The sequence below is a fragment of the Pempheris klunzingeri genome, chromosome 1 (assembly GCF_042242105.1).
Source record: "Pempheris klunzingeri isolate RE-2024b chromosome 1, fPemKlu1.hap1, whole genome shotgun sequence".
Taxonomy (NCBI): Eukaryota; Metazoa; Chordata; class Actinopteri; order Acropomatiformes; family Pempheridae; genus Pempheris; species Pempheris klunzingeri.
This window is the reverse complement of record NC_092012.1, coordinates 33,341,482-33,365,293: the sequence shown is the minus strand read 5'-3', so window position 1 is coordinate 33,365,293 and position 23,812 is coordinate 33,341,482. Positions and strand designations below refer to the sequence as shown.

The 23,812-nt window shown below is 42.6% G+C and overlaps 1 protein-coding gene across 3 annotated transcripts in view; it reads left to right on the top strand.

The window, feature by feature from the left end:
* The first annotated feature begins 3,256 nt into the window (after nucleotides 1-3,256).
* The window catches only part of kif13ba (kinesin family member 13Ba), a 35,491-nt gene continuing 14,935 nt past the window's right edge, over nucleotides 3,257-23,812 (top strand). For all 3 annotated transcript variants that reach the window (XM_070827937.1, XM_070827929.1, XM_070827922.1), the window contains exons 1-8: nucleotides 3,257-3,524; nucleotides 9,687-9,771; nucleotides 19,435-19,447; nucleotides 20,192-20,252; nucleotides 20,383-20,475; nucleotides 21,357-21,537; nucleotides 22,350-22,437; nucleotides 22,938-23,072. In XM_070827937.1, coding sequence (XP_070684038.1) covers nucleotides 3,455-3,524; nucleotides 9,687-9,771; nucleotides 19,435-19,447; nucleotides 20,192-20,252; nucleotides 20,383-20,475; nucleotides 21,357-21,537; nucleotides 22,350-22,437; nucleotides 22,938-23,072 — 726 coding nt within the window. In that variant the 5' untranslated portion in view covers nucleotides 3,257-3,454. The remainder of the gene's footprint in view (nucleotides 3,525-9,686; nucleotides 9,772-19,434; nucleotides 19,448-20,191; nucleotides 20,253-20,382; nucleotides 20,476-21,356; nucleotides 21,538-22,349; nucleotides 22,438-22,937; nucleotides 23,073-23,812) is intronic.

The window sequence follows — 23,812 nt, the reverse complement described above, 5'->3', positions numbered from 1 at the left end:
TCTCAGTGTTCATCTACCAAGTATTTAAAATACTGAAACCTCACTGTTTTCACTCACTCACTCACTTTTTAAGTTTTACTGCCATCTCCATGAGGCTTATGGAAACCCTTTGGACCTTTTTTACACAGTAAAGTAAGACTAGTCTTAAAACTGTGTGTTTTATTTCAAATTCTCTACAACTGGGATTTCAGAAATCTCTATAAGGAAGGTTACTCAGAACCACAAAATGCACTTTTATGCACCGCAGTGCAAACAGCATGACATCAGAAACTCCTTCAGACGTAAGCGATGACAGCAGAAGCTGCAGCTCCTGGAAAAAGAGGCAGGATACCATCTCTGTCTGTGTCTTTCTCCCCTCTGCCTACGCTCACGACGAGAGTCTCCATCCTGCCAGTGATTTCAGATCAGGAAAATTTGAGTGTGAGAGTGTAAGATCTGTAAGACCTCCGCTCACTTATCATTAAGCAGAGGTAATCATATATATCATTTCCAGTCAAACACACACTGGATTTTTAACATAAGGGATGGTAGTATGTTAAGTATGTTAAGTATAAAGAAGCAGAGAACTCCACTCTGCAAAAAGTGTTTTAAAAGACTGCCAGTTCTTCTCATCTGCATCCACCACACGTCACCTCAGTGCTGCAGCAGAGAGCGCCCTCTAGTGGCCTCACCTGCTGCACCGATCAGCTGGGAGAGACTCTGATTTTCACTGATTTCTTTTTTCAAAGGAGCAGATTTGGTTTAAACTGATTTTTCAGCAGGATTTTTCTGCAGATTAAAGAATTGCTGTTTCCTGCTCCGAAATATAAGAACATATCTTTTGTGGTCTTATTCGGCTTCCAAGAAGAGATATCTAAAAGAATGTGAGAAAACAATGCCCCAAAGTCTCCCTCAACTTACACAGTTTAGTGTTCGAAACTATTCAAAGTCAGATTAAAACAATTCTTCAAAACCTGCTCAATAATTCTTATGATCAGAAAGACACAATAAGAGACATTTTGGTGGTAACATCTTCGTGAAAAGAGGATGAGTGAAGAGACCAATTCCTCTTTCTGGTTTGTGAAAGCTGATTTAAATGTTCCTTATAAAGATTCGGGTAAAGTCCAGTTTGGTGAACACAGATTCACACATTCTGCATGAGAAAAAAGTTGTAGATTCGCATTTGTGTTTTATACATCAGGACGGTGGTGTACCATAAGGTGACATTTCAACCTTTGACCTCGCAGCCCAGCGTTTAACTGTGTGTCTACTTGAGGCCTTCAGTTCCACAGACACAGCACAAAAAGGGAACCAGTCCGTCTCAAGATAACATCTGCAGTCAGCCAAGATAGTGCCTCATACTTTATGGTTGTTATTGCTGTTATGCAAACTAGTAAACTCTGAGTAAGGCCGAACACCACCGCCTGTATACTGCAGCCGTCGTGCAGTTCCGCCAGTGTCCAGCAGGTGTCAGACGCCCTCCAGCCTTACGGGCCCACAGCGCGGATGTGTCTCTACTTCCTGCACATCTTTTCAAAATAAACTGGGTGGAACTGCTTTTGTATTTCTTTGTCTTTTCATTATTAGAGTCAACAAAGATTTTAGAAAACATTAGAAAATGTTTGATGATTGTTTTGCAATTTTAGAGAAGGAGCATGTCGATGCCAATTGATAGAACAGATGGTCATGTTGTTGAATCCTCTGGAGTTTTGCATTTGGTGCAAATTATCTAACTACTTATTCAACCAATGTCAGTTAGAAAATGTGTATGACCCTGTCCATCAGTATTTCTTGATCCCATTAATCATGACCACATTGTTCTAGTCACTAAACATTTAATAAATATTCAGTCTGTTTTACATCAAATGGCAGGTTGTGTAAACATTTCCACAAAATGATGCCATAATTCAGCAAAGGTCTTTGACTGGGACTGTTGGGTATTATATAGTTTGCAGACTGAGGTGTTTGACATCAAATGTCACACTTTTTAAATCATTTACTAGCTGTCTTGACTTGTGGATACTGTTTATTGTAAAATATCCAATATGTAGCAAAATTGTAAAGTTGCTTTAAATAGATGAATAACTGATAATTCAGTTGTGACACTGATATAGTACAATGTGTTTTTGTATAATGTGACTGTAATTTATGTGAATTATCAGGTGAATTGCTGGGTTTTATTTTGGAAAAACACAGACGGAAGTGTGACCTTTATTGTGTTAAGTTTGACGGCGCTCAGCGGAAGTGTCGCGTGACTGCCTGAGGTCCTGAACACATCTGGTAACAAGCAGCATTTTTCTCGTGTTTTAACCAAAAGAAGCTTGTTGTTTTTACACTTGTTCCTGTTTGGGGTGTAAAGTTATGAGAGGACTTCCTCTGACCGGCACTTTTACCCGCTGACCCGCTGCTAACGGTCCCCTCCGGGCTGCTGGGCTGATGTCCCCCAGTGGGCAAGCAGCGTCTGGACGAAAGGAGGATTAAAGTTACAACCACAAACTAATACAGTCATGTAAACATGTTCAAGTGAACTTATTCAAACGAATAATTCAGCGTAAGCAGGTGTTTTATTGAAAATGAACGCTTGTTATTCATGCTAGGTTCGGTGTGCTGGAAGAGTTTGAGCTAATCGGTTATTTAACGGTTTCTGACCCACACTCCCAGTTAGCGTGATTTAACTGTGAAAGGCGAATCACCTGAAGTGAACTATTAGATTGTTCGACCCTTTTTGATAACTTTAGCGGCACCGTCTGGTGTTTAAAGTTACCCAGCTGAGCGGATTGTAGGTCGGCTTTTGAGTGTAACCGACGTGCTTTTAATTTGAAGGGGTCCCCTGAGGCGGAAGGGCGGATGCTGCTAGCTGCGTGTAGCTCGACATAGCGGACTGGGCAGGGAGGCTGTAACGTTAGATCATCTCCAGGCGGGTATTTGGGGATCTGTCTCGGTTATGCGCGCAGGGTAGCGGTGTCACCTCTGGGATGAATCCAGCCAGGTATGTAGCTCGAATCACGGGTGGTGTCTGGGGATGTTATGCAGTCAAATGATAGGAAACTGCCAAAACGTGCCTCTTTCCTGCCGCTGCTGCCCCTCAGTTTGCCTGACAAATTAGCTGGCTAGCCCGTTTTTTTTTTGCCTTGCAGATAGCATTTGTTTGCTCAGTCACATCCACCAGCTGCTGTAATATCTCTCCTAATTTCCATTTCTCCTTTCCTTCCCAGCCTCCACGCCTCTGTGGATCTAGATTAGCCTGGAATATGAGCAGAAGAAGAAGATAAGCAGCGGCTGGCTTCCTGCGGGATCTCGCCCAGGCTTTTTGTTTTTCCGTGGACATGCCTGGTCTATGGAGCAAAGCTGAGCGGAGCTAGCTGGCCGACAGTCCGGCTAGCGGAACATTTCCAGGCTCTTGGATGATTGTTAAGCTGACGAGCTGATTTATAGTGGATCAGCGGTACCTCCCATCCCGGGGTAAGGAGTCAGCATGGGGGAGCCCACCCTGGACGACGCCAATGTCAAGGTGGCTGTTCGTGTACGGCCCATGAACAGGAGAGGTGAGAGGGCTTCAGATCTGGACTGGTACTGGCACACTGGCTCTTAGGTTAATGTTGCACACACAGGGAGAAAGCATCTGTCAACACCACGTATGCATGGACGGATGTCATATCGTTATTATGAATACAATCATGTGAACATTGATGGCAGCCTCAGGCTTCCATGATGCATAGACTACCTCATGTTAACTCTAAACAAGCTGCATTGAACAATAACACCATCTGCAGGAGACTGGCTTGACTAAAGTACTCCCTGTTTAATTTCCTGGGAATGGGATGCCAGTCAGAAATCACCACCCATTAGTGAAATGAGCTCCTGCAGATTAAAGAAAGCTGTAGTCTGGCTGGTCTGGATGGCACATGTTTGTACAGTGCTATGCTGCCATAGGGCTTCCCTCATGGCTGCATGCCATCCAGCTAGACTTAAAGCTGAGCTGCTGTGTGAGATCTACTGTTGGGAGAGTCTAGACGCTTTGTCTCCTTCGCTGGCTGATACAGATGCCAATAGCTTCTTAACTTCTCTGTCCCTTGCTGGGGTGAATTCAGTAATTTAACAGTGTAGCTGTGGGCTACTATGACTTAATTAGGACAACAGCAGTATGCCAGAACAACTCTACTCTGTGGCATTAGAATCACAAAGGGTCATTTACTAGAAATGAAGTTGCATAGTCATAGTGGATTTTCTGAACAGAGGCTTTTTGTTTCCTCTTGTCATGACCGCTTCACTAACATGAGGCCAACATGCATGTATCTTCAGCCTAGTAATCTTCCCTGGGCTGCAGCATGTCTACATATCATTACATGCCTCTCTCTAACTTCAGACAAAGGCACAGTGTTGCACAAATCTGCGTGCAAACTCTCCGGTCAATTATATTGCAGATTTTCAGCGCTGCATGTAGGGAGGCACAGATGACATTTCCTGGTTGATTGCCAAGTTGTGTTTTTGCCGTGGGAGACCATGTGTGCCATGAAAGGAGGAGGAGGAGGAGGAGAGCTGCTGTAGCAGAGTGGTTGACCGACAAGTGGCAGAGTGAATCACGTGGATCCCTCTCGCTCCTTCCTCTGAGCTGGAGAAGTTGGTCACAAGACCAAGGCAGTGGATTGCCACACTGTTCTCATAGGCAGGGATTTAAAATGAACTCGGCAGTCAGGATGACATTTTTCAGTAATTACTCTCTGCAGGGTTAGACATTTGTTTTTGACACACAAAAATCCCACGTACTTCTGTTTTTGAACACCAACAATTAGTCACATACTTAAAAGTTTCATATTTTTGGTTCGGTAGGAACAAAACGTTTTGTAATTGGTCCAGTATATTGCCTCAGCCGGCGGCCACCAATGGGCTACAAATGAGCTGCAATGTCTGTAATGTAATCCTTTTGGGTAACAGCGCCAGTCAAAGTACGTACACCAAAAGGGCTTGTTTTTGCCGCTGACAGACTCAGATTGTTATTCAAAGTGTCTGATAGCATTATGCAAAGGATCCCTACAGGTGTCGGATCCTTTCTCTATCACCAGTGACAGCCGCTAAATCGCTCTCCTTAAAGTCAACAAACTCCACTGATAGAGTCATTTTTCCCTCACACGTCTACCACTGCCTCGATCACATGCATTTTTATTTTATTTTGTGACTTTGGAGTTGGTACGGATCCAAACTAATGCGTTGAAACACTTAAGTCACAGCAACCAGTCTAGCAACTCCCGCCTCCTGAGAGGTAAAATGACTCTTTGTCAACAGAGTTTGGTATGTAGCAGTCGTTTCAAACCCAAAATATGTTTAAAAAAATAGGGCCCTGTTTTAAAAATACCAGTTATCCTGGAATTCTGCTAAAATTCCTCTTTAGATAAGGTACATGTGGATCTGCAGAGGTAGGGATTTACTGTAAATACTTTTCTCCAGCTATGTCCCATTCATTTCTTATGGGAGAGTTCTGTGGTCCTGACCACTCCTTAGTATGCCCACGGGCACTTCCTGCTGTCAGCTTGATTCATTAGAAGACATTTAGTCATTCACGATTCTCTCCCACTAACCTCTCGGGTGCAGGTGATGGCAAACCTGACTGTAGTACTACCTTTCTTTATTTCCATTGTTAATTTATTTTAAAGCACTCAGTATTGAACTCAAAATCCTCATTCTGTTATTTATTTTGAAATGAATATGATTCAAATGCTAAAAAAACACTTTCAGAAGTCAATGTGAAGCTGGTTCAAAGTCTCCCAAAGAGTTCCTTTTATGTATGATGTGTTTTTCTGGCTGTAGCCAAGTTTTTAAGAGAGAGGCTCTGCGTTACCTGTAGTTGTATGTTCAGCTTCACTGTTGCATGATTTCAAACATGCAAGATGTATTCTGTCAACACTCTAAACAAATGTCTGCATGTGTCTTCCATTACTCAGCAAGAAAAGGCCATCATGATTTTGGTGAAAGGGAACAAGCAGGCAAATTGATAGCTTACTAAAGGCAGTGGGAACGGGTTTGGAACCAGTAGTGCCACGTTTCCAGTAGTGCCTCAGTGATCCCTGTCTGAATGGACCTTCTGTGCACGTCTATGAGTGTTAATGAAAGACTGGAGTTTAAATAACTCTGCAAAGCCGTAACTACACCCATCATATGTCTGATTAGAAAAGGTGATAATCAAAAATCGAATCCTATTAGCGCTGCCCTGCCTCTGCATGCTCTTTCCCAGCTCCACATCATGTGTAATTCAGGCCCCCGTGCATTCACACCTTTGGGATGCACAGTTCAGACACGCTTCTTCCTCCCTCCGTCCACAGCTGTCAGACAGTTGCCTCAGGACACAGTAGCAGTAGTGAGGGAGGGCACCGGAGAACACATTAATGTCCGGCCTCACTCTTCCCAGGACAGTGCAGTGATTCAGACCTGAGACACTAAAATAATAAGCAGGTTTCTTTAACCTCAAGGCCGCTGTCCCAGTGTATCCCAGGTTGAGGAGGAGAGGTGGTATAGCTGCCTAGCTGGACAAAGGCAGGAAGGGAGTGAGTCTGAATGAATATTTGCTAACGTTGCGTAATGCTCAATGTTCCCATGGCTGTGGCCTTCGAAGAACAGAGCAACCCCAGGCGTAGCAACAGCAACACCACGGCCAATCGGCTTCCTGGCTGATGTCAGGGCTGTTGTGCCAAACCTCAGCACCGGTAGCCCAGGGAAGGACCGGAGAGTAGGCCAGTGGAAAGTGGGAGCCAGTTATGGAGCAAGGAGAGGCAGATAACAATGGGCACATTTATCCTCCCAACCACACCGCATCACACTTTCCCTTCTGCTAATCAGGAAGTACTGCCGCAGCACTAGTGGCACATGGGTAATGTAGGCAGCAACAGAAGAAGAAAAGAACAGAGTTTTCTCACTCAGCCTATATATGTCTGTGTCACTTCCCCTGTTAAACTTTACCTTGTTCTTTCGCTCTCACTGTCTTTTTGTCGAGCAATCTCTGTTGGCTCACCCTGCTTTTTTTCTTTGTGGTGTCGTTGACAGAAGAAGAATCAGAGGGTGAAATAGGTCCTCTGACCTTTGACACCAAGTTTCCATGGCTCTACCCATGTGTTCCTGCCAGGAACAGCAGTGTTGAGACTCTCTAAACAGACAATTCAGCCTCCAATCCCTTATGTTCCTGGTTTGCACAGCTAACTTCTCCTCAGACATAGAACTGCTCAGGTTGAGATTCCCTGTTGTATCTCAGGCAGGGAAGTGGTAGCAGATTTTGACTGTGTGTGGGAAGTTAAAGTAGTTTATCTGAGCAGCCACTTTTACAAAAAGGTACTTGTGAAGTGAGTATTCTTTATTCTTAACGCTATGACTGCCAGATAATATGGTTGTCTGCACGTGTTTGTTAGGAAAACAACACTACGCTAATAATTAGGTTTGTACAGCACACAGAGACAACTGACGACCTGCACAGCAGTTGAAAACGATCTTGGCAGGAGGAGAGCAGGCAGGTATGGCCAGGTACTGTTGGGCAAGGATGCAAAGGTTCTTGCAACAGCATTCACACAGATCACCAAAGTAACAAGTTGGCATTGGTCTCTGCACTATACACTGTAACCCCCCCTTGGTAGTGCAGGGATTGTTGAGATCATTATGTCTGTATTAAGAATAACTTGCCACATGCTCCTCTGCTGACTACTTCATTACACTGTATGTGCTCATCCCTGCCTCACAGTAGTCATGCCTTGGTCATAAAAAACAACTGAAGGCATAAAGTGATACTGTTTGATACTGCTTTTGACAGGTCTTGTAGAAGAAAGGAATTGAAACCACTGAATGCTTTTCCTGTCCTAACACATTTGCTAAAGTTCAATATCCTTGCATGCTCTTGCATGCTGACTACACAATGGAGGACATGGTTATTGACAGTCATCTGGGGCATGATTGTGCATTAGAAATCAAGCCGACTTTATGTACATACTAGGCCAAATGGTGATGAGATGACCAGTAAACCCTTGCATTAGATGTCCTGGAAGACCACTGGTTCCTTCTGAATGTCAGTGTAGCAGGGTGCTTGTTTACATGGGAGGCTTGAACCAGGTCATACAGTTGAAGGGCATTATTTATCATCAGTAAGTCTCCTCTCTGCTGTAGTGTCCTTGAGCAAACACTGATTTGCATCTAAAGGAGTGCTGTTCTAGCCCTGACCTCTGACCTCCCCGTGGAAGGGGGCAAAATGAAGCAGCTACAGGAATGAGAAGCGACAGAGGGGGGCCCAACCTTATCTTATCAACTGTTAATAACATTGTCACTGAGTTTTGTCCCCTCTTACTTGTGGAGAGAATCATGTGGGCGACTTGTCCCTCTGTTATTGATTAGCCTACATGCCAAGATAAGGATTATTTCCATTCAAAACAAACCGGTTTATTGATGGGATCCTAATCAGGTTAATTTAATATTTTGTGACCATGACATTTTTATATTAAAAAAAGCATTAATAAACATAAAAGCAAACATGCAGCATATATACAACATACATTCACCAGCAGCCCCCGCTAAAAGACTGGTATTCTGCTACTGATAAATTAGTCTGCTCTATGAGTGCCCAATTGTCAAATGTTTTTTTTCAAAAAATGCATGACCAATTCTGCCAAAGACTGGATGCCCAGGACATTCTGGCAGCACCTAGCCTGTGTGTAGACAACCATCATTAGGTCTCATTGGCAAAACAGATGAATGGAGAGACTTTAAAGCCCCATGAATTTCCAGTGCGGTTCATGTTGTTATTTTCCAAAGCTTTTGCTGGTTGCTTTCACAGCAAGGCTTCTTTTACAAGGTTAAAAGACTGACTCGACTATGAAAGCAAACCTAGTAGGTAGCACTAAATACTAGGAACATTGTCAATTATCTTATCAAAAAGATATCAGATATACTCACATGGCATCTTTTTGCATTTTTGCACTAATGCATTCTTGCATTTATAGGAAAAGAACTTTTTTCTGATGGGACTGTGAGCAAGTAACCTCACAGCAGGAGACATTATATGTTGACTTGTGCAAACTGTTGACATAAATACCTGCATGGTCAAAGCATTAGGACCACTCCTCACGCAGAGCTGGAAATGGCCAGTTGCTGTTCTGAAGGCTAAGTGTTGCGTCATTACACAAGCATGCCAGGGTCAATATGGGCGGTCCTTAGACATGTGCAAGAGAGGGAGTAAGAGAAATTGATTACCTGGACAAGTCCCGTTGTATTGATTAGCTTAATGCTCATTCTAAGGTAAAAGGTCGTTGCAGAGTTGTTGTTTCCTAATCTGCTCACAGGATTGTTTGACAGGAAATTATTGTGCTGTTGTGCTAGTTAGCTTTTGCTCTATCACCAGTGCAGAGCAGACAAAGAAGTAACCATCAGACCAAGTTTCTCTGTCACTAAATTAACAGGCCTCAAAACATTTTGAGTTTTTCTTCTGAACATCAAGTTGGTTGGCAAAAGGGTTTATAAGGTAGCTTGTCAGCTTTTACAGCTTTATTCATAGCCGGGGAAGGATGTGGGGAAAAGATTAGTGTATTACTGGATAGTAAGGTAGAGATAACCAAGAGACGTACAACATGACGTTGTGTAATAATGTAGAAACAATCAAGGATGACAGTTGAGACCTAGACATGTTTAAGCTATGAGATTTAGTGCTTTGGTTGTAACACTGTGTGCTCTCTGATCCACAGAAAAGGAATTAAACACTAAATGTGTTGTGGAGATGATGAAGAACCAGACGATCCTCCATCCTAACCTCGGCAAAACAGACACCAGGTACGTTTGTCAGTAGCTTGACTACATTCTGCGTCCACAACAATGTTTGTCCTCTTCATATACATATAATAGCTTCCTTTATAACTCAAAAACTAGCCTGAGAATCATGATGCTGATGTTTTTCTCCAGTATCACAATAAACCAGTGATAGTGGTCTGTGCAGCCATGCTTTTAATGATCCAGTGTCCCAAAATGTGAATGCGGGATGATCTTCATGTATCTTTTAAGGCAGATTTACCACTGTACCATGTTTCTTTTCATCCTTGCTTTGCGTTGATACTCAGCACCTTGGAAATGTTCTTGTTTTCCTACTTGTAAAGAGCCTGTGTCTCAGATTTGTGTGGAATGTTCCTTTGTCGTCATGATGTAGTTTTTGGCAGGAAGCTGACTAACCAGCTGTTGAGCCTCCTAGAGACAGGTGTGTTTCAACTCAAATCACTTATCACTTGTTCCTCTCTCTTGGCTGTTACTGTTTCCATACCGTTAACCAGCTGCTGTCTGTCTGTGGGAAACGCTGAACTGTGCTCGGAGTCATGAGTCTGTCAGTCATTGCACTGAAGGAGGCATTAGGACGTATTAGATTTGGTTGCACTGGGAAGCACAGAAATGTGTGACTGCTTGTACTCAGGTCGGTGTCTGAGTGAGGGAATGTTGCAGTAGTAATCAGATCCAGCAAACACCAGGGGGACAAACGGCAGTTAATCGCCTCATCTGTAATGAAAAAGCTGTAATAATTCTAGCTTTCTGTTGGGTTCAAAAGCCGTCTGGAGGCGATGCTTGACTACCGACCCGCCATCTTGGAGGAAGCCAGCTGTGTCAGAAGAAAGACCTCCTTGTGAGTGGTGGAGCTAACTGCAGACTGCCAGATCAGAAGTAGTGAATAATGCTGGCTTAAGGCTGAGGTGCAGGAGCAGATAACAGCAGCAGTGTGTGTGTGTCTGTGTGTCTGTGTGTGTGTGTGTGTGTGTGTGTGTGTGTGTGTCTGTGTCTGTGTCTGTGTGTGTGTGTCTGTGTGTGTGTCTGTGTCTGTGTGTGTCAGAGGTGCCTGCGTCTTGAAGAAAGACAGAGGCAGACCGAGACAATTATACATTAAAAGACAGACTCCACTCTGCTCCTCTCTTCGCTCACTCCATTGGCTCGTAACTCCCCACCGCCTGGCTTCCTCCCTTTTTGTCAGCTCTTCCGTTTCCGTGGCAACACAGGGGGAGGTTAACCCTGGGTCGCTGTCGGTGACCGTGAAGCCCCTTCCTTGAGTGAGGAGACGATGGAAGAGGGGGAAAAAACCCTCATTTTCTGGAGCATCTGTCGACCATAAACTTCCCCCGGTGACTTTTATGGAGGACTAAACAAGAGCTGAGCTGCAGTTTGTCTTTCAGTCTCTCGGTGACAAAGGAGCGAGGAAGCAGCAGGAGGACAGGCCCACTGACTGCTGCCCTCAGCGTGCAGATGCTATTTTCATTTTGTTTGTTTATTTTCAATTTACATACTACTTACATTGGAGGAATATCTTTTACTCGGCTCTTTGGTTTCTTGTTAATAGTTGAGAACGATTGGAGTGAGTGCACAGAGGAAGTATGCTGTAAAGTTAGGATGTTGCAGCTGCATGGTGTTTTCTTAACCAACTGTGTTACCAGGATGCCCTTTGTTTTAAACTGGGAAGATATATTTGCAGAAGATAATGCATAAAAAAGAGCACACATTATTGGCTTATCTGCAAAACTGCAGGCATTGTAATTGAAGATGCTTACATTAAACTGATTCCCATTTTATTAACCAAAAAACTGAGCAGACTTTTTTAATGGAATGACTGGATGTGAAAGAGGCACTCGTGTATAAGCACTAAGGCAGCAGTCCACAGTTATTCATCATATAACACTTTAGAGGAACACTGAGGTTTGGAAGAAAAAAAAAACTGTTAGATTTCAATTTTCACTCCCTAATACAACCTGTGGCCATCAGCCATTTGCCAGTATTTTTACTTTGGTATTTATTGGACTCCACTGTGCATCTTCATGATCTTCATTTCCTCAATTACCAACAACAGAGAGCTGCTTCCTGCTCCACTTCCAGGAAGCCCTCTGATCCTCATCTCCATTCTATTGTGTATTTCTACCCTCACTTACCTTAAGTTTCTGTCATTGATCCGTACATATCAGTACATTGGTGGTTACTATTGTTCTTGCTAATAGAACCTAGACTCCTTGTACTTTTTACTAAGCTATAAAAGCAATTAAAGCACCACAGCTGAGGTCTTGACTGTGTGAAAGCACGGTGTAGAGCTGAAGCTAGCCTGAAAGATGGATAGGACACCAGCTCTCTGCACAAATGAGCTCTAGGAAGGATGTCCTGGTTCAGAGGTGACGTGACCCTGTCAAATATTCCTGGTCATTTATAGAGAGGTGACAGATTTGTACTTCAGGGAAGTGCGGGGAAATGTATATCACTGGTGAAGTGATGAGGTAGAAGCCTGGTATGTATTCTGGTCTTCACACAGGGCTGTTTCCAGTCTGAACGCCTGCAATGAAACGTTTTATATTCATCACCTCCTGCACAACCTTCACCTTCCTCATGTATATTCACCAACTTCAGCAGCAGTCTCCTTATCTCTCCAGTCTGTCATAAAGTTTTAAAAAATGTCCGCACTGGTGTTTCTGTGGGGGTTGTTGCCAAAGCCGAAGGATTAGTTCTGTTTAAATATAAATGAAGGATTTACTCTTTGTCTTGGGATGTCAGAAACCTTTTTCCATGCAAGTAAGTAAAAGGCAGTTGGTGCTGATCTGATATCTGCCTACTAAATGGTTCACGGCAGCTGGGAAGTATAGCTTTCATTTGTAAATGTAGACTGTCTTTGTTGTAGAGCTTACATCTGGTTAGTAAGTGCATTCAGACAAACTGAGTTATTGCTAGATTATGACTCTGGCTGCATGCCCTGCAGCTAATACATTAGCACCAATCTGTTTCTTGACTTCTGGACACAGCGCCCATTAATTTCAAATCAAAGCTCTTGTCTATTTTCCCTTCCTTGTTTTTTGTGGTTCGATTTACAGCAAGACTGTGAATTTATCAGAGGCCAAAATAACCGACATGCCTTAATATTTACCTGTGCTTTCCTTGTGCTTTATAGTCGCGTCCTAAATTTGTTTTTCTAAACAAATCCTGATCCTGTGCAGTCAGCAGATGGAAGATTTAGGGAAAGAGAACATAGCCATGTGTTATCAAGAATTAATCAGTAAATCTGAATTATCAATTTGTTAGAATTAAATTATTAGATAATTAATGTGTTTTCTGTTCAACACCTGCCGCTCTATAAAAGGAAGAGTTCCTTCCACCTGCTAAATAAAGTGTTTCTAACAAGGAGCCTGATGCCAAACAACTTTCCCTTATGTAGAAAAACTACTTTAATGAAAGTGTCATAACTTTCCACTTGGTAGTGAAGTTACATTGTGTGCTTTACCTGATCAAAACATCCAGACTATTTTTCTCTTCTCCACCATGGATAATTTGAACAGACCTCTCTTTTAGGTCATTCCCCCTTTTTAAATTTCTTTTTCACTCTCCAGTTGTCAGTTGTGTGTTCTGCTTGAGCGCCTGATTCAGTTTTTCCACCAGCAGCACACTGGGCAGACTTCACTTCCTCACTGCCACCCTGTTACTCACTGCAGTGGTAGCATTATGTGTATTTTGCTTTCTTGAAGCTCTTTTTATATAGGATCATCAAGGAAGCATTAATATTTCATTCATTTTTGCCGTCTGGTACTGGGATTCTTACATTACATCTTGAATGTATTTTAGTTTGTGTCCTGTCTGCTTTTGCACCTGCACTCTTTAAACACAACCATGAGAGTTGTCCTAACCTAAAGAGTTTGAACTGCAGTGCCAGGGCACTCTGTGCTGGTCTGTCTGATAAGCAGACAGCAAACCTCCCTGCAGCCGTGTTGTCAGACACTACAGTTTTCATGATGACCTGAGGCTGTTTGCATTAGACTGGTGAAGCTGGATGTTGACACACTCTGACAACGATCTGTCTCCTGTCAGATGTCAGTGAGGCAAACACAAGCGGCTTGGTTTCCAAGACGATGCACAAAAGAGACTGTGTGGCCCCGTATGTTGGAATGATGTTGGACATTTTGTGTGCATGTTTGTCAGCTTGTCCATGAGTGCAGTTTTTATTGTGTGTGTCCGTCATTGTGTTTGCTAATAAGAGGTAAAGGATCTATCTACCATCTATTTGTTAATATAGAATGGTGGTGTTTGGATAGAGAGTAAGCCAAAGTGCTTAAAGAGTTCAGTCTGAACCAACCGTGCGATGGTGGGAGGTTCTAACAGTCCACTGACATAATGACAGGGTTAGAAATTAAGGAAAGAGAGTGTCATTCATCCGCAGGCCACGCTGGCTTATTTTCTCCATAGCTTTCCTGCTTTGAATGATGCCTGAAGCAGTGTGGAGGTCAGCATCTCTCATGTAGGGCTTTGGACAGTTGATGCTACTGAATAAGTGTTATATTATACTTGTATAAAACACAGAAGTACAGCAAACATTTTGCAGCTTGTGCTTGTGACAGTGCATTCCTGTGCCGTGGTAGCTAAAATATCTGAGGCATCAGGTGACAAACAGCATCACATTTACAAGCTGTTGGCCAGAAAATCAGAACCAAAGGAAAAACTATAAAGAATGTAATTTTTAGCATTAAGAAAATAGCTGTTCAGTTGCTCTTTGGATATTGGACTTTCCCATTAACATGGACATGAGTGTACACTGAGCTTGTGAGGAGACACAGAGCTAAAATGTAAAACACCACCACGGTTCCTGACCATAAACCAGTGTTAAGACAGAGGACACGTTACGACTGAAACTGGTAAGCGAGAAGCAGTGCATTCACCATTATTTAGGTGAACGAGGAAAGTAGACGCAGTGCACATGTCCGTCTCACAGATGCATGAGGAGGCTATCATAGCCACCACTGCCCATGTAGTGTGCCTTTCCAACCATGGACAGTCAGATGACAACATTGTGTCCAATTATGCAGTGCAAATACCGGTGAGGCATGACTGTGTGAGATGGCATGAGTGTATGAAATTAGCGACACGCTCGAGTTTGGCAAGAAGAAAGAGGCGTCTTAAAAACATTTCAGCAGGAATTAAATTCACACTCCATTCCCCTGTTGAAGACTCCCACTGTCAGAAATGCTTGACTTGTAACTGGTTTTAACATAGCTGGAAAAGGTCTTACTTACATATGAACTGGTTTGCTGTGACATGATGATAAACATTAATCATGCAAACTGTTTATATTTCCTAGGCACAACCATCCAGAGATCCAGTATAAGTGCATCACATTTATATATTAGGGGTTGAATTTAATGCTCAGGCTTCGTGTCAAGGCACGTGCATCAATTTAAATAGTTCTTCATGCTCCACTCACTGTAAGCTCGGCATGGTCAAACTCAATCAGGGAAGAAATTATTAATAAATATGAGCTTGGTGATTTTTAGATTTTCCTGTCAAGTAGGATTTCTAATGAATATGTTAGCATTTCAAGTTTGTAGTAGACCATGTAATATGTTATATACATATAGTTGGATTGATTTAACGGCTAAAGGTTTCCCCCTTGATACTAGCAGGCAGAGAGAAGTGAAAGTAGAAGTGAAATCGCAAACTGAATGTTATTGAAATCTGTACTGCCTGAATTTGATTGTCTTGAATTCTTGCCATGCATTTTATGAACAATGAAACAGCAATTTGACATCAAAAATGCAGCTAATCAGTCTTACAGTAGCAGCTACACATACCACATATTTGCAATAAATGACATAAATCAAACAAATATCCTCAGGCAGTGTGAATAAAACCAGCCTCAGACTGGGGGATGTGACATGGCAATACATTTATTAATTTCCCCATCAGAAGGCTGCTACAGCACATGTAATGTAATACTGGATTGCCAGTGTCTATTTGTAAAGTGTTACAGCAGCTGAACAGTGACTGTTATAATCCACTTTATCTCTCTTGGAACATGCAGTTTGTAGATTTAGGAGGATATGCGCAAGCTGTCTACTGTATAATCATTTCACATTATGTGTGGAACTATTGTCCTATCCAGTGTTATTCAGTATATGCTGAACTCAAGTATTTGCCTGTTAGGCGTCCTGTTGTCCTGTTGTGCCATCAGTGTGTTACACTGCTGCTGTTTCTGCTTCAGCTTAACATTCCAGTGTCAGGCCCAGCCTCTTTCCTCCCTAACCCCCCTGGCTACCTTCAGCCTCCTTTCCATCCTCCATTCCTCATCCCTCCCTCACAGCCGTTGATGGTACAGTCCCAGAGAGAGAAAAAAAGAATGCAAGAACAGTAGAGGAAAAAGAGGGAGGGGGCGAGCAACCATGCATTAAGTTATTTTTTAAATGACGGTGATCAGAGTGGAGGAGCAGGCCGAAGGGAGGAGGGACGAATGGAAGTGTTGGAGGACCGAGGGAGGCGGGTTCACAGCTCTCCTGACCGCCTCATTCTCCCCTCTCATTGGTCGGGGGGGGGGGGCCCTAGCTTCGTTAGTGAGCGTTTGAGTGCAAGACATGGGCGACCCTTCTCGCCCCCAGCTTTTGAAGCAACCATGACAGCTGTCATCACTACGTACGTCAAAACCTGCCACGCCGATTTCACCCCAAAAGTGGAGACATGACTGTGGGGAGATGGTAGCATGGAGGATGATCTAAAAGCCCCTGTGAGGAGTATTTGGAGATACAGAAATTTTGGTATCCAGGGATTAACAATTTGATATCATAGAGCTTTTAAATACGATTTTACTCCAAGCAGCCACTCTTTGAAGATGATTTGTGCTGACTGAATTGTTTGTGCAGAATTGCTGTAGCATCCTGTCATATCCTTCTTTTTATTTTTAGAGAACGAAATGATTTTAACCAATTTAGACAGTAAGAACCCTCTCTACTGTGAACCCAGATAACTGGATAAACTTCACTGCCGTGTAGAGAAGCTCCTAATTGCATCCTGGTTTGATGAGCTAGTGGTGTCAATAAGCCTTCAGATTGAAATGACTCTGCATGCTTTTGCTCTCTGAATGCAGCTCTTCAGCAGTTAAACATCAGTAAAATATGACTGTGCAAGAGCTGCAGCTTCGGTGGTTTATAAAGAATGTGCATGGGTAAAAGGAAACAGGTGTGTCTTTGTGTGTGTGTGTGTATGTGTGTGTCCTTTTACTTCTTTACAAACACTAGTTTGAGACACTTTGATTGATATTATTGTGATGTAGTGTTGGGCTCAGGCTTGAGGTTATATATGAGGTCAGATCAGGCATTCAGCATTACAGAGAAATAGAATGATGGTAGCTGAGGGTCCTCTTAAGGGTAGGAGTGCATGTGGGGGGTGTAAACAACTCGCAGTATCTTACCTCTGGCTTCATCATCTGACTTGACACTGCTCTCTGACTGACAGCTGCACTCACCCCATGGGCGGAGCCAGCACCACACAGATGGAGGAGGAACATGTCTAAGGGTCGTCTGTAGCGTGGAAGAACGGAGCAGGAGAAAGAGAACCGAAGTGCATGATTTTATAAATCAGAGAAATTCATCAGAGCACTGTATGTTTAGTATGAGTTAATGTGAAGAACAAGACTGCAGTGTTATGGATTCTGTTCCCTCAGGGACCCGTCCTAATGTTGTCATAACACAGTAAGCCTTTTCGATTAGAGCGCCAAATGGCTGATGTTAATGCCCTAATGACAATTGTCTCTTTACAGTCACGAGAAAGCATGTCGGTGAGTTTTATTCAGATTTTACAGGCAATTTACACAACGTTAACGGAACTAAATTGTTGGCTCATGTGACACTGGTTTGGAAATAACAAAGTGCACCTCCAGCGAGTGTCACTGTGCTTTCCTCCCAACAAATCTGTTACAGAGCGTCGGGCCATTTTTCTCAAGCCTGCATTTAAAAGTGTCCTACAGATCAGATACCGTTTATGAACCATTTTGTGATGATTACTGTTAAAATCATGATGATGTTCACTTCAAATGTTGATGATGATGAGAAAACTGAGACAGCTGACTAGCGTTTTGTATCAGTGTTTGTGTTGTGCTAACACCACTTCCAGTTCATTGTACTCCTGTAATGAATGCCACCCATCTTATACATCCAGTCGGTTAAAACAAGTGCTGTGATTAAAAGCAGATTGATGCGGTGCTTGGCAGCAGAATAAGTTGACGACTGCTGAATGAGGCTGTGCCAGGTACTTGGGATGTTGAAAAGGATTAATGGTAATTAATATTGGTGCAGGGTCCCAACCTGTGCTCTGTAAGTGCACTACACAGTAATTCAGATGTTCAGCGTGATCTGTAATATCAAGCTCTGTGTCAAAGTGTGCCGACATGACCGACATGATGTGACCTATCTGTACCGTCTCTTTCCTCATCTGCAGCCATTTGGTCCATCCAGGTTAGACTGGAAACGCATGATTAAATACTCAGATTAAAACTAGAATCCACACAATAAAGGAATGAATTTATCAAACAAATCTATGTGACTGACATTGTCAGTTAACACATTTATAAACACTTGTAGTTTTACCATGCTGGGCTGCAGACCATTAAAGATGTATCATTTAGTGGGTCCATGTACTGAAAACGTGAACTGTTGTACTGCTAAATAATGAATTAACAGTGTAAGGGAGTGTGATTATAGGCCAGTCACAGGGGTACTCAGACATAGCGTATCTGGTTCTTTAGTGAAAAATGAAAAACTAGTGCTTGTGGTATATTTTCCTGTATAGTGAAGAGGATGTTAAAGAGAAGTTTATGCTTCTGGAATTTTATGTTTTTGTCATATAAATAACTATAAAATACTTGCAAAAATAGATTTTCCTGGTTTGGATGCCTTGACATTCCTCGTGTGCTGAGATGGCCAGAGGGAGTGACCAGATTGGTTTTTAAGGACATGGTTGTTGGCTAATTACCCAAAACTCAGACATATTTGTGTGTTGGTTAGTGTTAGTAGTGTTTGTGCCCACTTGCACATGTATTTCCTCAGTTTTTCTGTAAAAGATCACACAGAGGCATGTTGTTAGTATCTGAGCATGACCTTGACCCAGTAACCCCTCTACGCCATCTGATTCCACCACACACCAGCTCGACCCTCTACCAACTTCTGCACCAACCCCCTCCACCACTCGGCCCCACACACAGACATTCCCACAACAATTCACCCAGGCCGTCGGAGTTGAATGCTTTATTTACCCTGACATCCGCAAACCCACACCCTCACCAAATCCCCTGAGAAGTTTGTTTGACATGTGACAAACAAGATGTAAACAAGCTACACACAAGTGACTTGTGAAAACAAGCAGAGCCTGAGGCCAGTGGCTTAAGCTCTGCCTTTGTTTTTCTGTCTGTACCTATTCACCCATGCCTTTATTTCTCTCTCTGACTCTCTCCCTCTTTTTTCCTACATAGAGGGACACGTGATAATTAGTAAAAACATTGCTAGACAGATGGCTAGATACATGATTTCCACTCCAAGTCTTGAACAGATGAAACCTGAAGCATCAAAAACTTCTCCCTCTGGCTCAACACACTGTATCCTCTCATAACATGCGCTCTAAATGTCATCCTTTTATCTCTTCACATGCTACTGTGGACGTTGACCCTCCCACAATCATCAGGAGTCAGTCCAAGGTAACAGCACACACACACACACACACACACACACACACACACACAGAAACAGAAACATGCACAGACATTTTTAACACTGAGCTAATTCCATGGTTGTGAATCATCTCTGTGCTAAACAAAGACGCGGCTGTGTTTCTTGGACTGTGAACTGTGTGCAACGGTACAGGCAGTGATACAAAGTAATGATTTTGACTGTTTTTGTCAAGAGTCTTGTTTCATTTATTAACTTTAAACCTTCAAGGAATAAAAGAAAATAGTTGCTAGGACTCTTGAAATTTGTTTTGGCTGTGTGACACTTTACTGTACATCAGTATTTCCCACATCAGTCTGAAACTTCAGCTGAAACATCACCAACATAAAGCACATGACACTTTAGTAGCACTTACATCATGTTGAGTGATAAAGAGTAATCAGATCCAATACTTACAATAGAATTGTGATCTGTGAGGTTAAATGACAAATGGTTCTGGTTCTATCAATGGAGTCTGTGAAGAGAGCAATAAAACAGCTGTTTGTATTTAAAGAAAAATAGTTTGCAGGTCTCTCTCTGTAGGGATCTTTTCCATAATGTTGTCAGACACACAGAATAACAATCTGAGCCTGTCAGTGGCAAAAACAAGCTCTTTTAGTGCACATGCTTTAATTGGGCACGATTGTTCTAAAGGATTACACTACAGCCACTGGAGCCAGTTCATAGACTTTGTGTTTTGTGGCTCTCATCCTGCTACCGTTTTCACTCCCCAGGTCTTTGCCTATGATTACTGTTTCTGGTCCATGGATGAGACAGATAAGGAAAAATTTGCAGGTTAGTTCATCATTACATCCAGTTCACATTATTTAAAGTTTTAACATTGCATCACTGAAATGGCATTCAAACAGAAATACTTAATATTCACAGTTATATAGAATAAAATTCTGCGTGTGTGTGTCTCCAGGTCAGGAGGTGGTCTTCCAGTGCCTTGGGGAAAGTCTTCTCCACAATGCCTTCCAGGGCTATAATGCTTGTATCTTTGCCTATGGACAAACTGGTAATGTACCACAGCCCACCTCACTACTATGTGGTCAATAACATGTGAACATATGTCATGATCATCGTAAGTGACTACAGGTGCTGGACCAAGCATTTGAATGGTTTCTCTTTCTTAGTGCAATAAAGCTTCTTCTCTAATGATGTCACAATGTTTTTCAGCCAAAAGCAGAGCATGACAAACCTACATCATGTTACTAAAAACCCAAACACAGAAGTGATGTGGTGTAGAGATGGTGTAGATATCAGCACTGATTTAAAACAAAAACAAGTGTTTCTGTTCTGTCAGACTGAAAAAGCAGGACCAACAAACATGTCAGAGCTGATAAATCAGTCCAGTGTCTACACAAAAATCCAAATGACTTCTACACTCAGTGACCACTTGTATTTAGGTACAACAATGTAATGTAATCCAATGTAACTGTTTCCGCTATTAAATCTACATTCATCACACCCATAATGTATCATTGTTTGTCATAGTGTTGTTAATTAAATTATATGTTTTAGCAGTGAAGTCATAGCTAGTAACTGGGTCAATGTCGCACTCAAGTGTGTAAATGGGATGGACAAAACATCAGGTGCATGTAATGCTGTCCAGCACAACATTAACTTGAACTATGACCTCAGTAATAATCATGTAATTGAACTTAAACATTAACATCCTAATAAAGGTACACTTGATGACAGAGCCTTGTGTTGAATAGCATTAGATTGCATAATTATACCTGATGAAGTGGTCGCTTTGTTTTAATTGACTCAGAGGAAATAACGTGACTAACTCCACTGTGTTTCTCACAAGTCACAAGTTTTACAGCCACAAAGCCGCCATTATCACTTCTCAAACGACGTGTTCCGGTTGACATTGTCTGTGTGTGTTACCAGGTTCGGGGAAATCGTACACTATGATGGGTTCAGGGGACCAGCCAGGTCTGATTCCCAGGCTGTGCAGTGCTTTGTTTGAGCGAACCCAGAAAGAACAGCGGGAAGAGGAGAGCTTCACTGTTGAGGTGTCCTACATGGAGATCTACAACGAGAAGGTCCGAGATCTGCTCGATCCCAAAGGGTATGACCTTGACCTAATCTTCTAACCCTTTTATGTAGGCCACAGTGACTTTTGTACTGCTGCCTGCGTGTTTATTTTCATATCTCCAAGCGTCAATGAAATGGAAATAAAATACAGAATATACTTTTTGCAGTTTCTTCACAATAAATCCTTCCACTGAGGAGATAAAGTTGAGTGACATCAACTTAGGTTAGATTTACTTCCAAATGCAGGCCACATGGACTCTGGTATTTGGGCTGAAACATAAATGCACAGTCATAGACTGAAGTACTAGTTAGTATGCTTTTTAGGTGAGCAACACTTTCTGTTTAACCTCAGGTTAGTTGGTAGAACAGAGAAGCTGGCTGCTGGATTGTGGCACCACCAGCTGCTGGGGACAGCAGATAAAAAGATCACTCTTGAGCCCTGCGGTCACTGATGGAGTCCAGTTCATGTCCAGCAGGTCAGCAGTAAATCAGGGGCACAGGCCTGTGTCTGCTGCCCCAGACAGCATGACCTTTGACCTTCACTCACTATTTGACCTTTAACCTCAGTAAAACGGACCAAAGAGAAGCAGACCATCTGACAGCCATATGGGCTTCGCTGTGTAGCAGAGAATGATGAAGTTCTGAGGCCTGGAACAGGTTTGACTCACAGGGTCAGGGAGCCAAGTCCTGACAAAGTCTCTATGAACTGGGAGAAGTTGTAGTGTTGGCTTTGACCAGCTGAGCCTTTATAGCCGCTCATGCTAATACATCTGATGAATACTAATTTACCAAGACTGACCACATGGTTTGTATTGTGTTTTAAACCTGCTTTTATTTTCCGTCCAGGGGGAGACAAACTCTGAGGGTGAGGGAACATAAAGTTTTGGGTCCCTACGTGGATGGCCTGTCTCGACTAGCTGTGGCCAGTTATAAGGTAAAAATATTTATCTTAAATAGTGATTATGAATTTTTGCCATGCTTTTATGTCATGTTTATTGACACGCTCATTCACCAATGTCTGCTGGACTTTGCTATGCTACATGCCGGCTGCCACAGCCCATCACTCTGAGCAGTGTGTCGGCATGTGAGCGGAGCATCTATCTTGCATTCCCTCTCACTTTGATGTTTAGATGCTGAGGATTGGTAACAGTGTTGTTCAGATGATGGCAGCAGTCTGTTTAGTTGTCCTACCTCACACACATGAAAGAGACCAATAATAAAAATGCCAGAATTAATTACATTTTGAATTTTATATTGGGCCTTGCAGCAGACTCAAACACACTCCTCACCAGTTGAAGAGGTACTTAAATATATAGAATATATAATCATACAAAGAACTCCAACAAATGTACTTCAGGCTTAATATTCTGCAGACTGAAAGTGGGGAAATATGATTGTTCTTCATTTATTTATTCTTTGGTTTCTGTTGAACAGGACATTGAGTCTCTGATGTCAGAGGGCAATAAGTCTCGGACTGTCGCTGCCACCAACATGAATGAGGAGAGCAGTCGATCGCACGCCGTCTTCAACATCATCCTCACACACACACTCAAAGACATAAAGTCTGGGGTAAGATATCGCACACACAGAACTGGAAAGTTCAGACTCCATGTGATATGTACCCTTCACACTGTTATAATGTTGAGATACACATATGAGCAAAGAAAAAGCCAAACTGACAGAGGCAGTGTTTGTCTCATGGTCACTCCTAATCGTAATGAAAGGTGAATTAATTTTGGATGTGATATTTTTTTCTGATGTAATATTGCCAGATTTGCACATATTATTGGCATATGACATACTAGTGGTGTATCCCTTCTGTCAGCAGAATCCAGGCATTTTTGTCTGTACCAGTGTACACTGGATGAGACAAACAGTGTCTGGACAGTTTTTAATCAATCGGCCACTGCAGCCAGCGGGTGAAAAGGTAGTTACAAAATGGGCTGATGCCACCTCAGCTGTCTGACCAGGCACTCCAATAAAAGACCTAAATGACTAATTCTCTATCCTCACTGACCCATTTAGCCCCTCCTGTTCGTTGCTCTTATTTCCAGACGAACCTGCCACCAGCCAATCCTGTTAATAATTCACAGGCGTGACTTTGAGTTCGTCAGCTGATACAGCCCGCTCTGTTTTCAGGGCACGCCCAGACTCAGTCACTAACTTGGTCAGTCAGTCAGTAGGCTCACGACGCAAACATCTGTGTAGTCAGTGAATGAATCATTTAGCTGACACATCCTGTATCTGGATGAGTCAGATCTTTATTGTCCCTGTTGCACTATTTTATAGTCTCCACACTATAAATACAA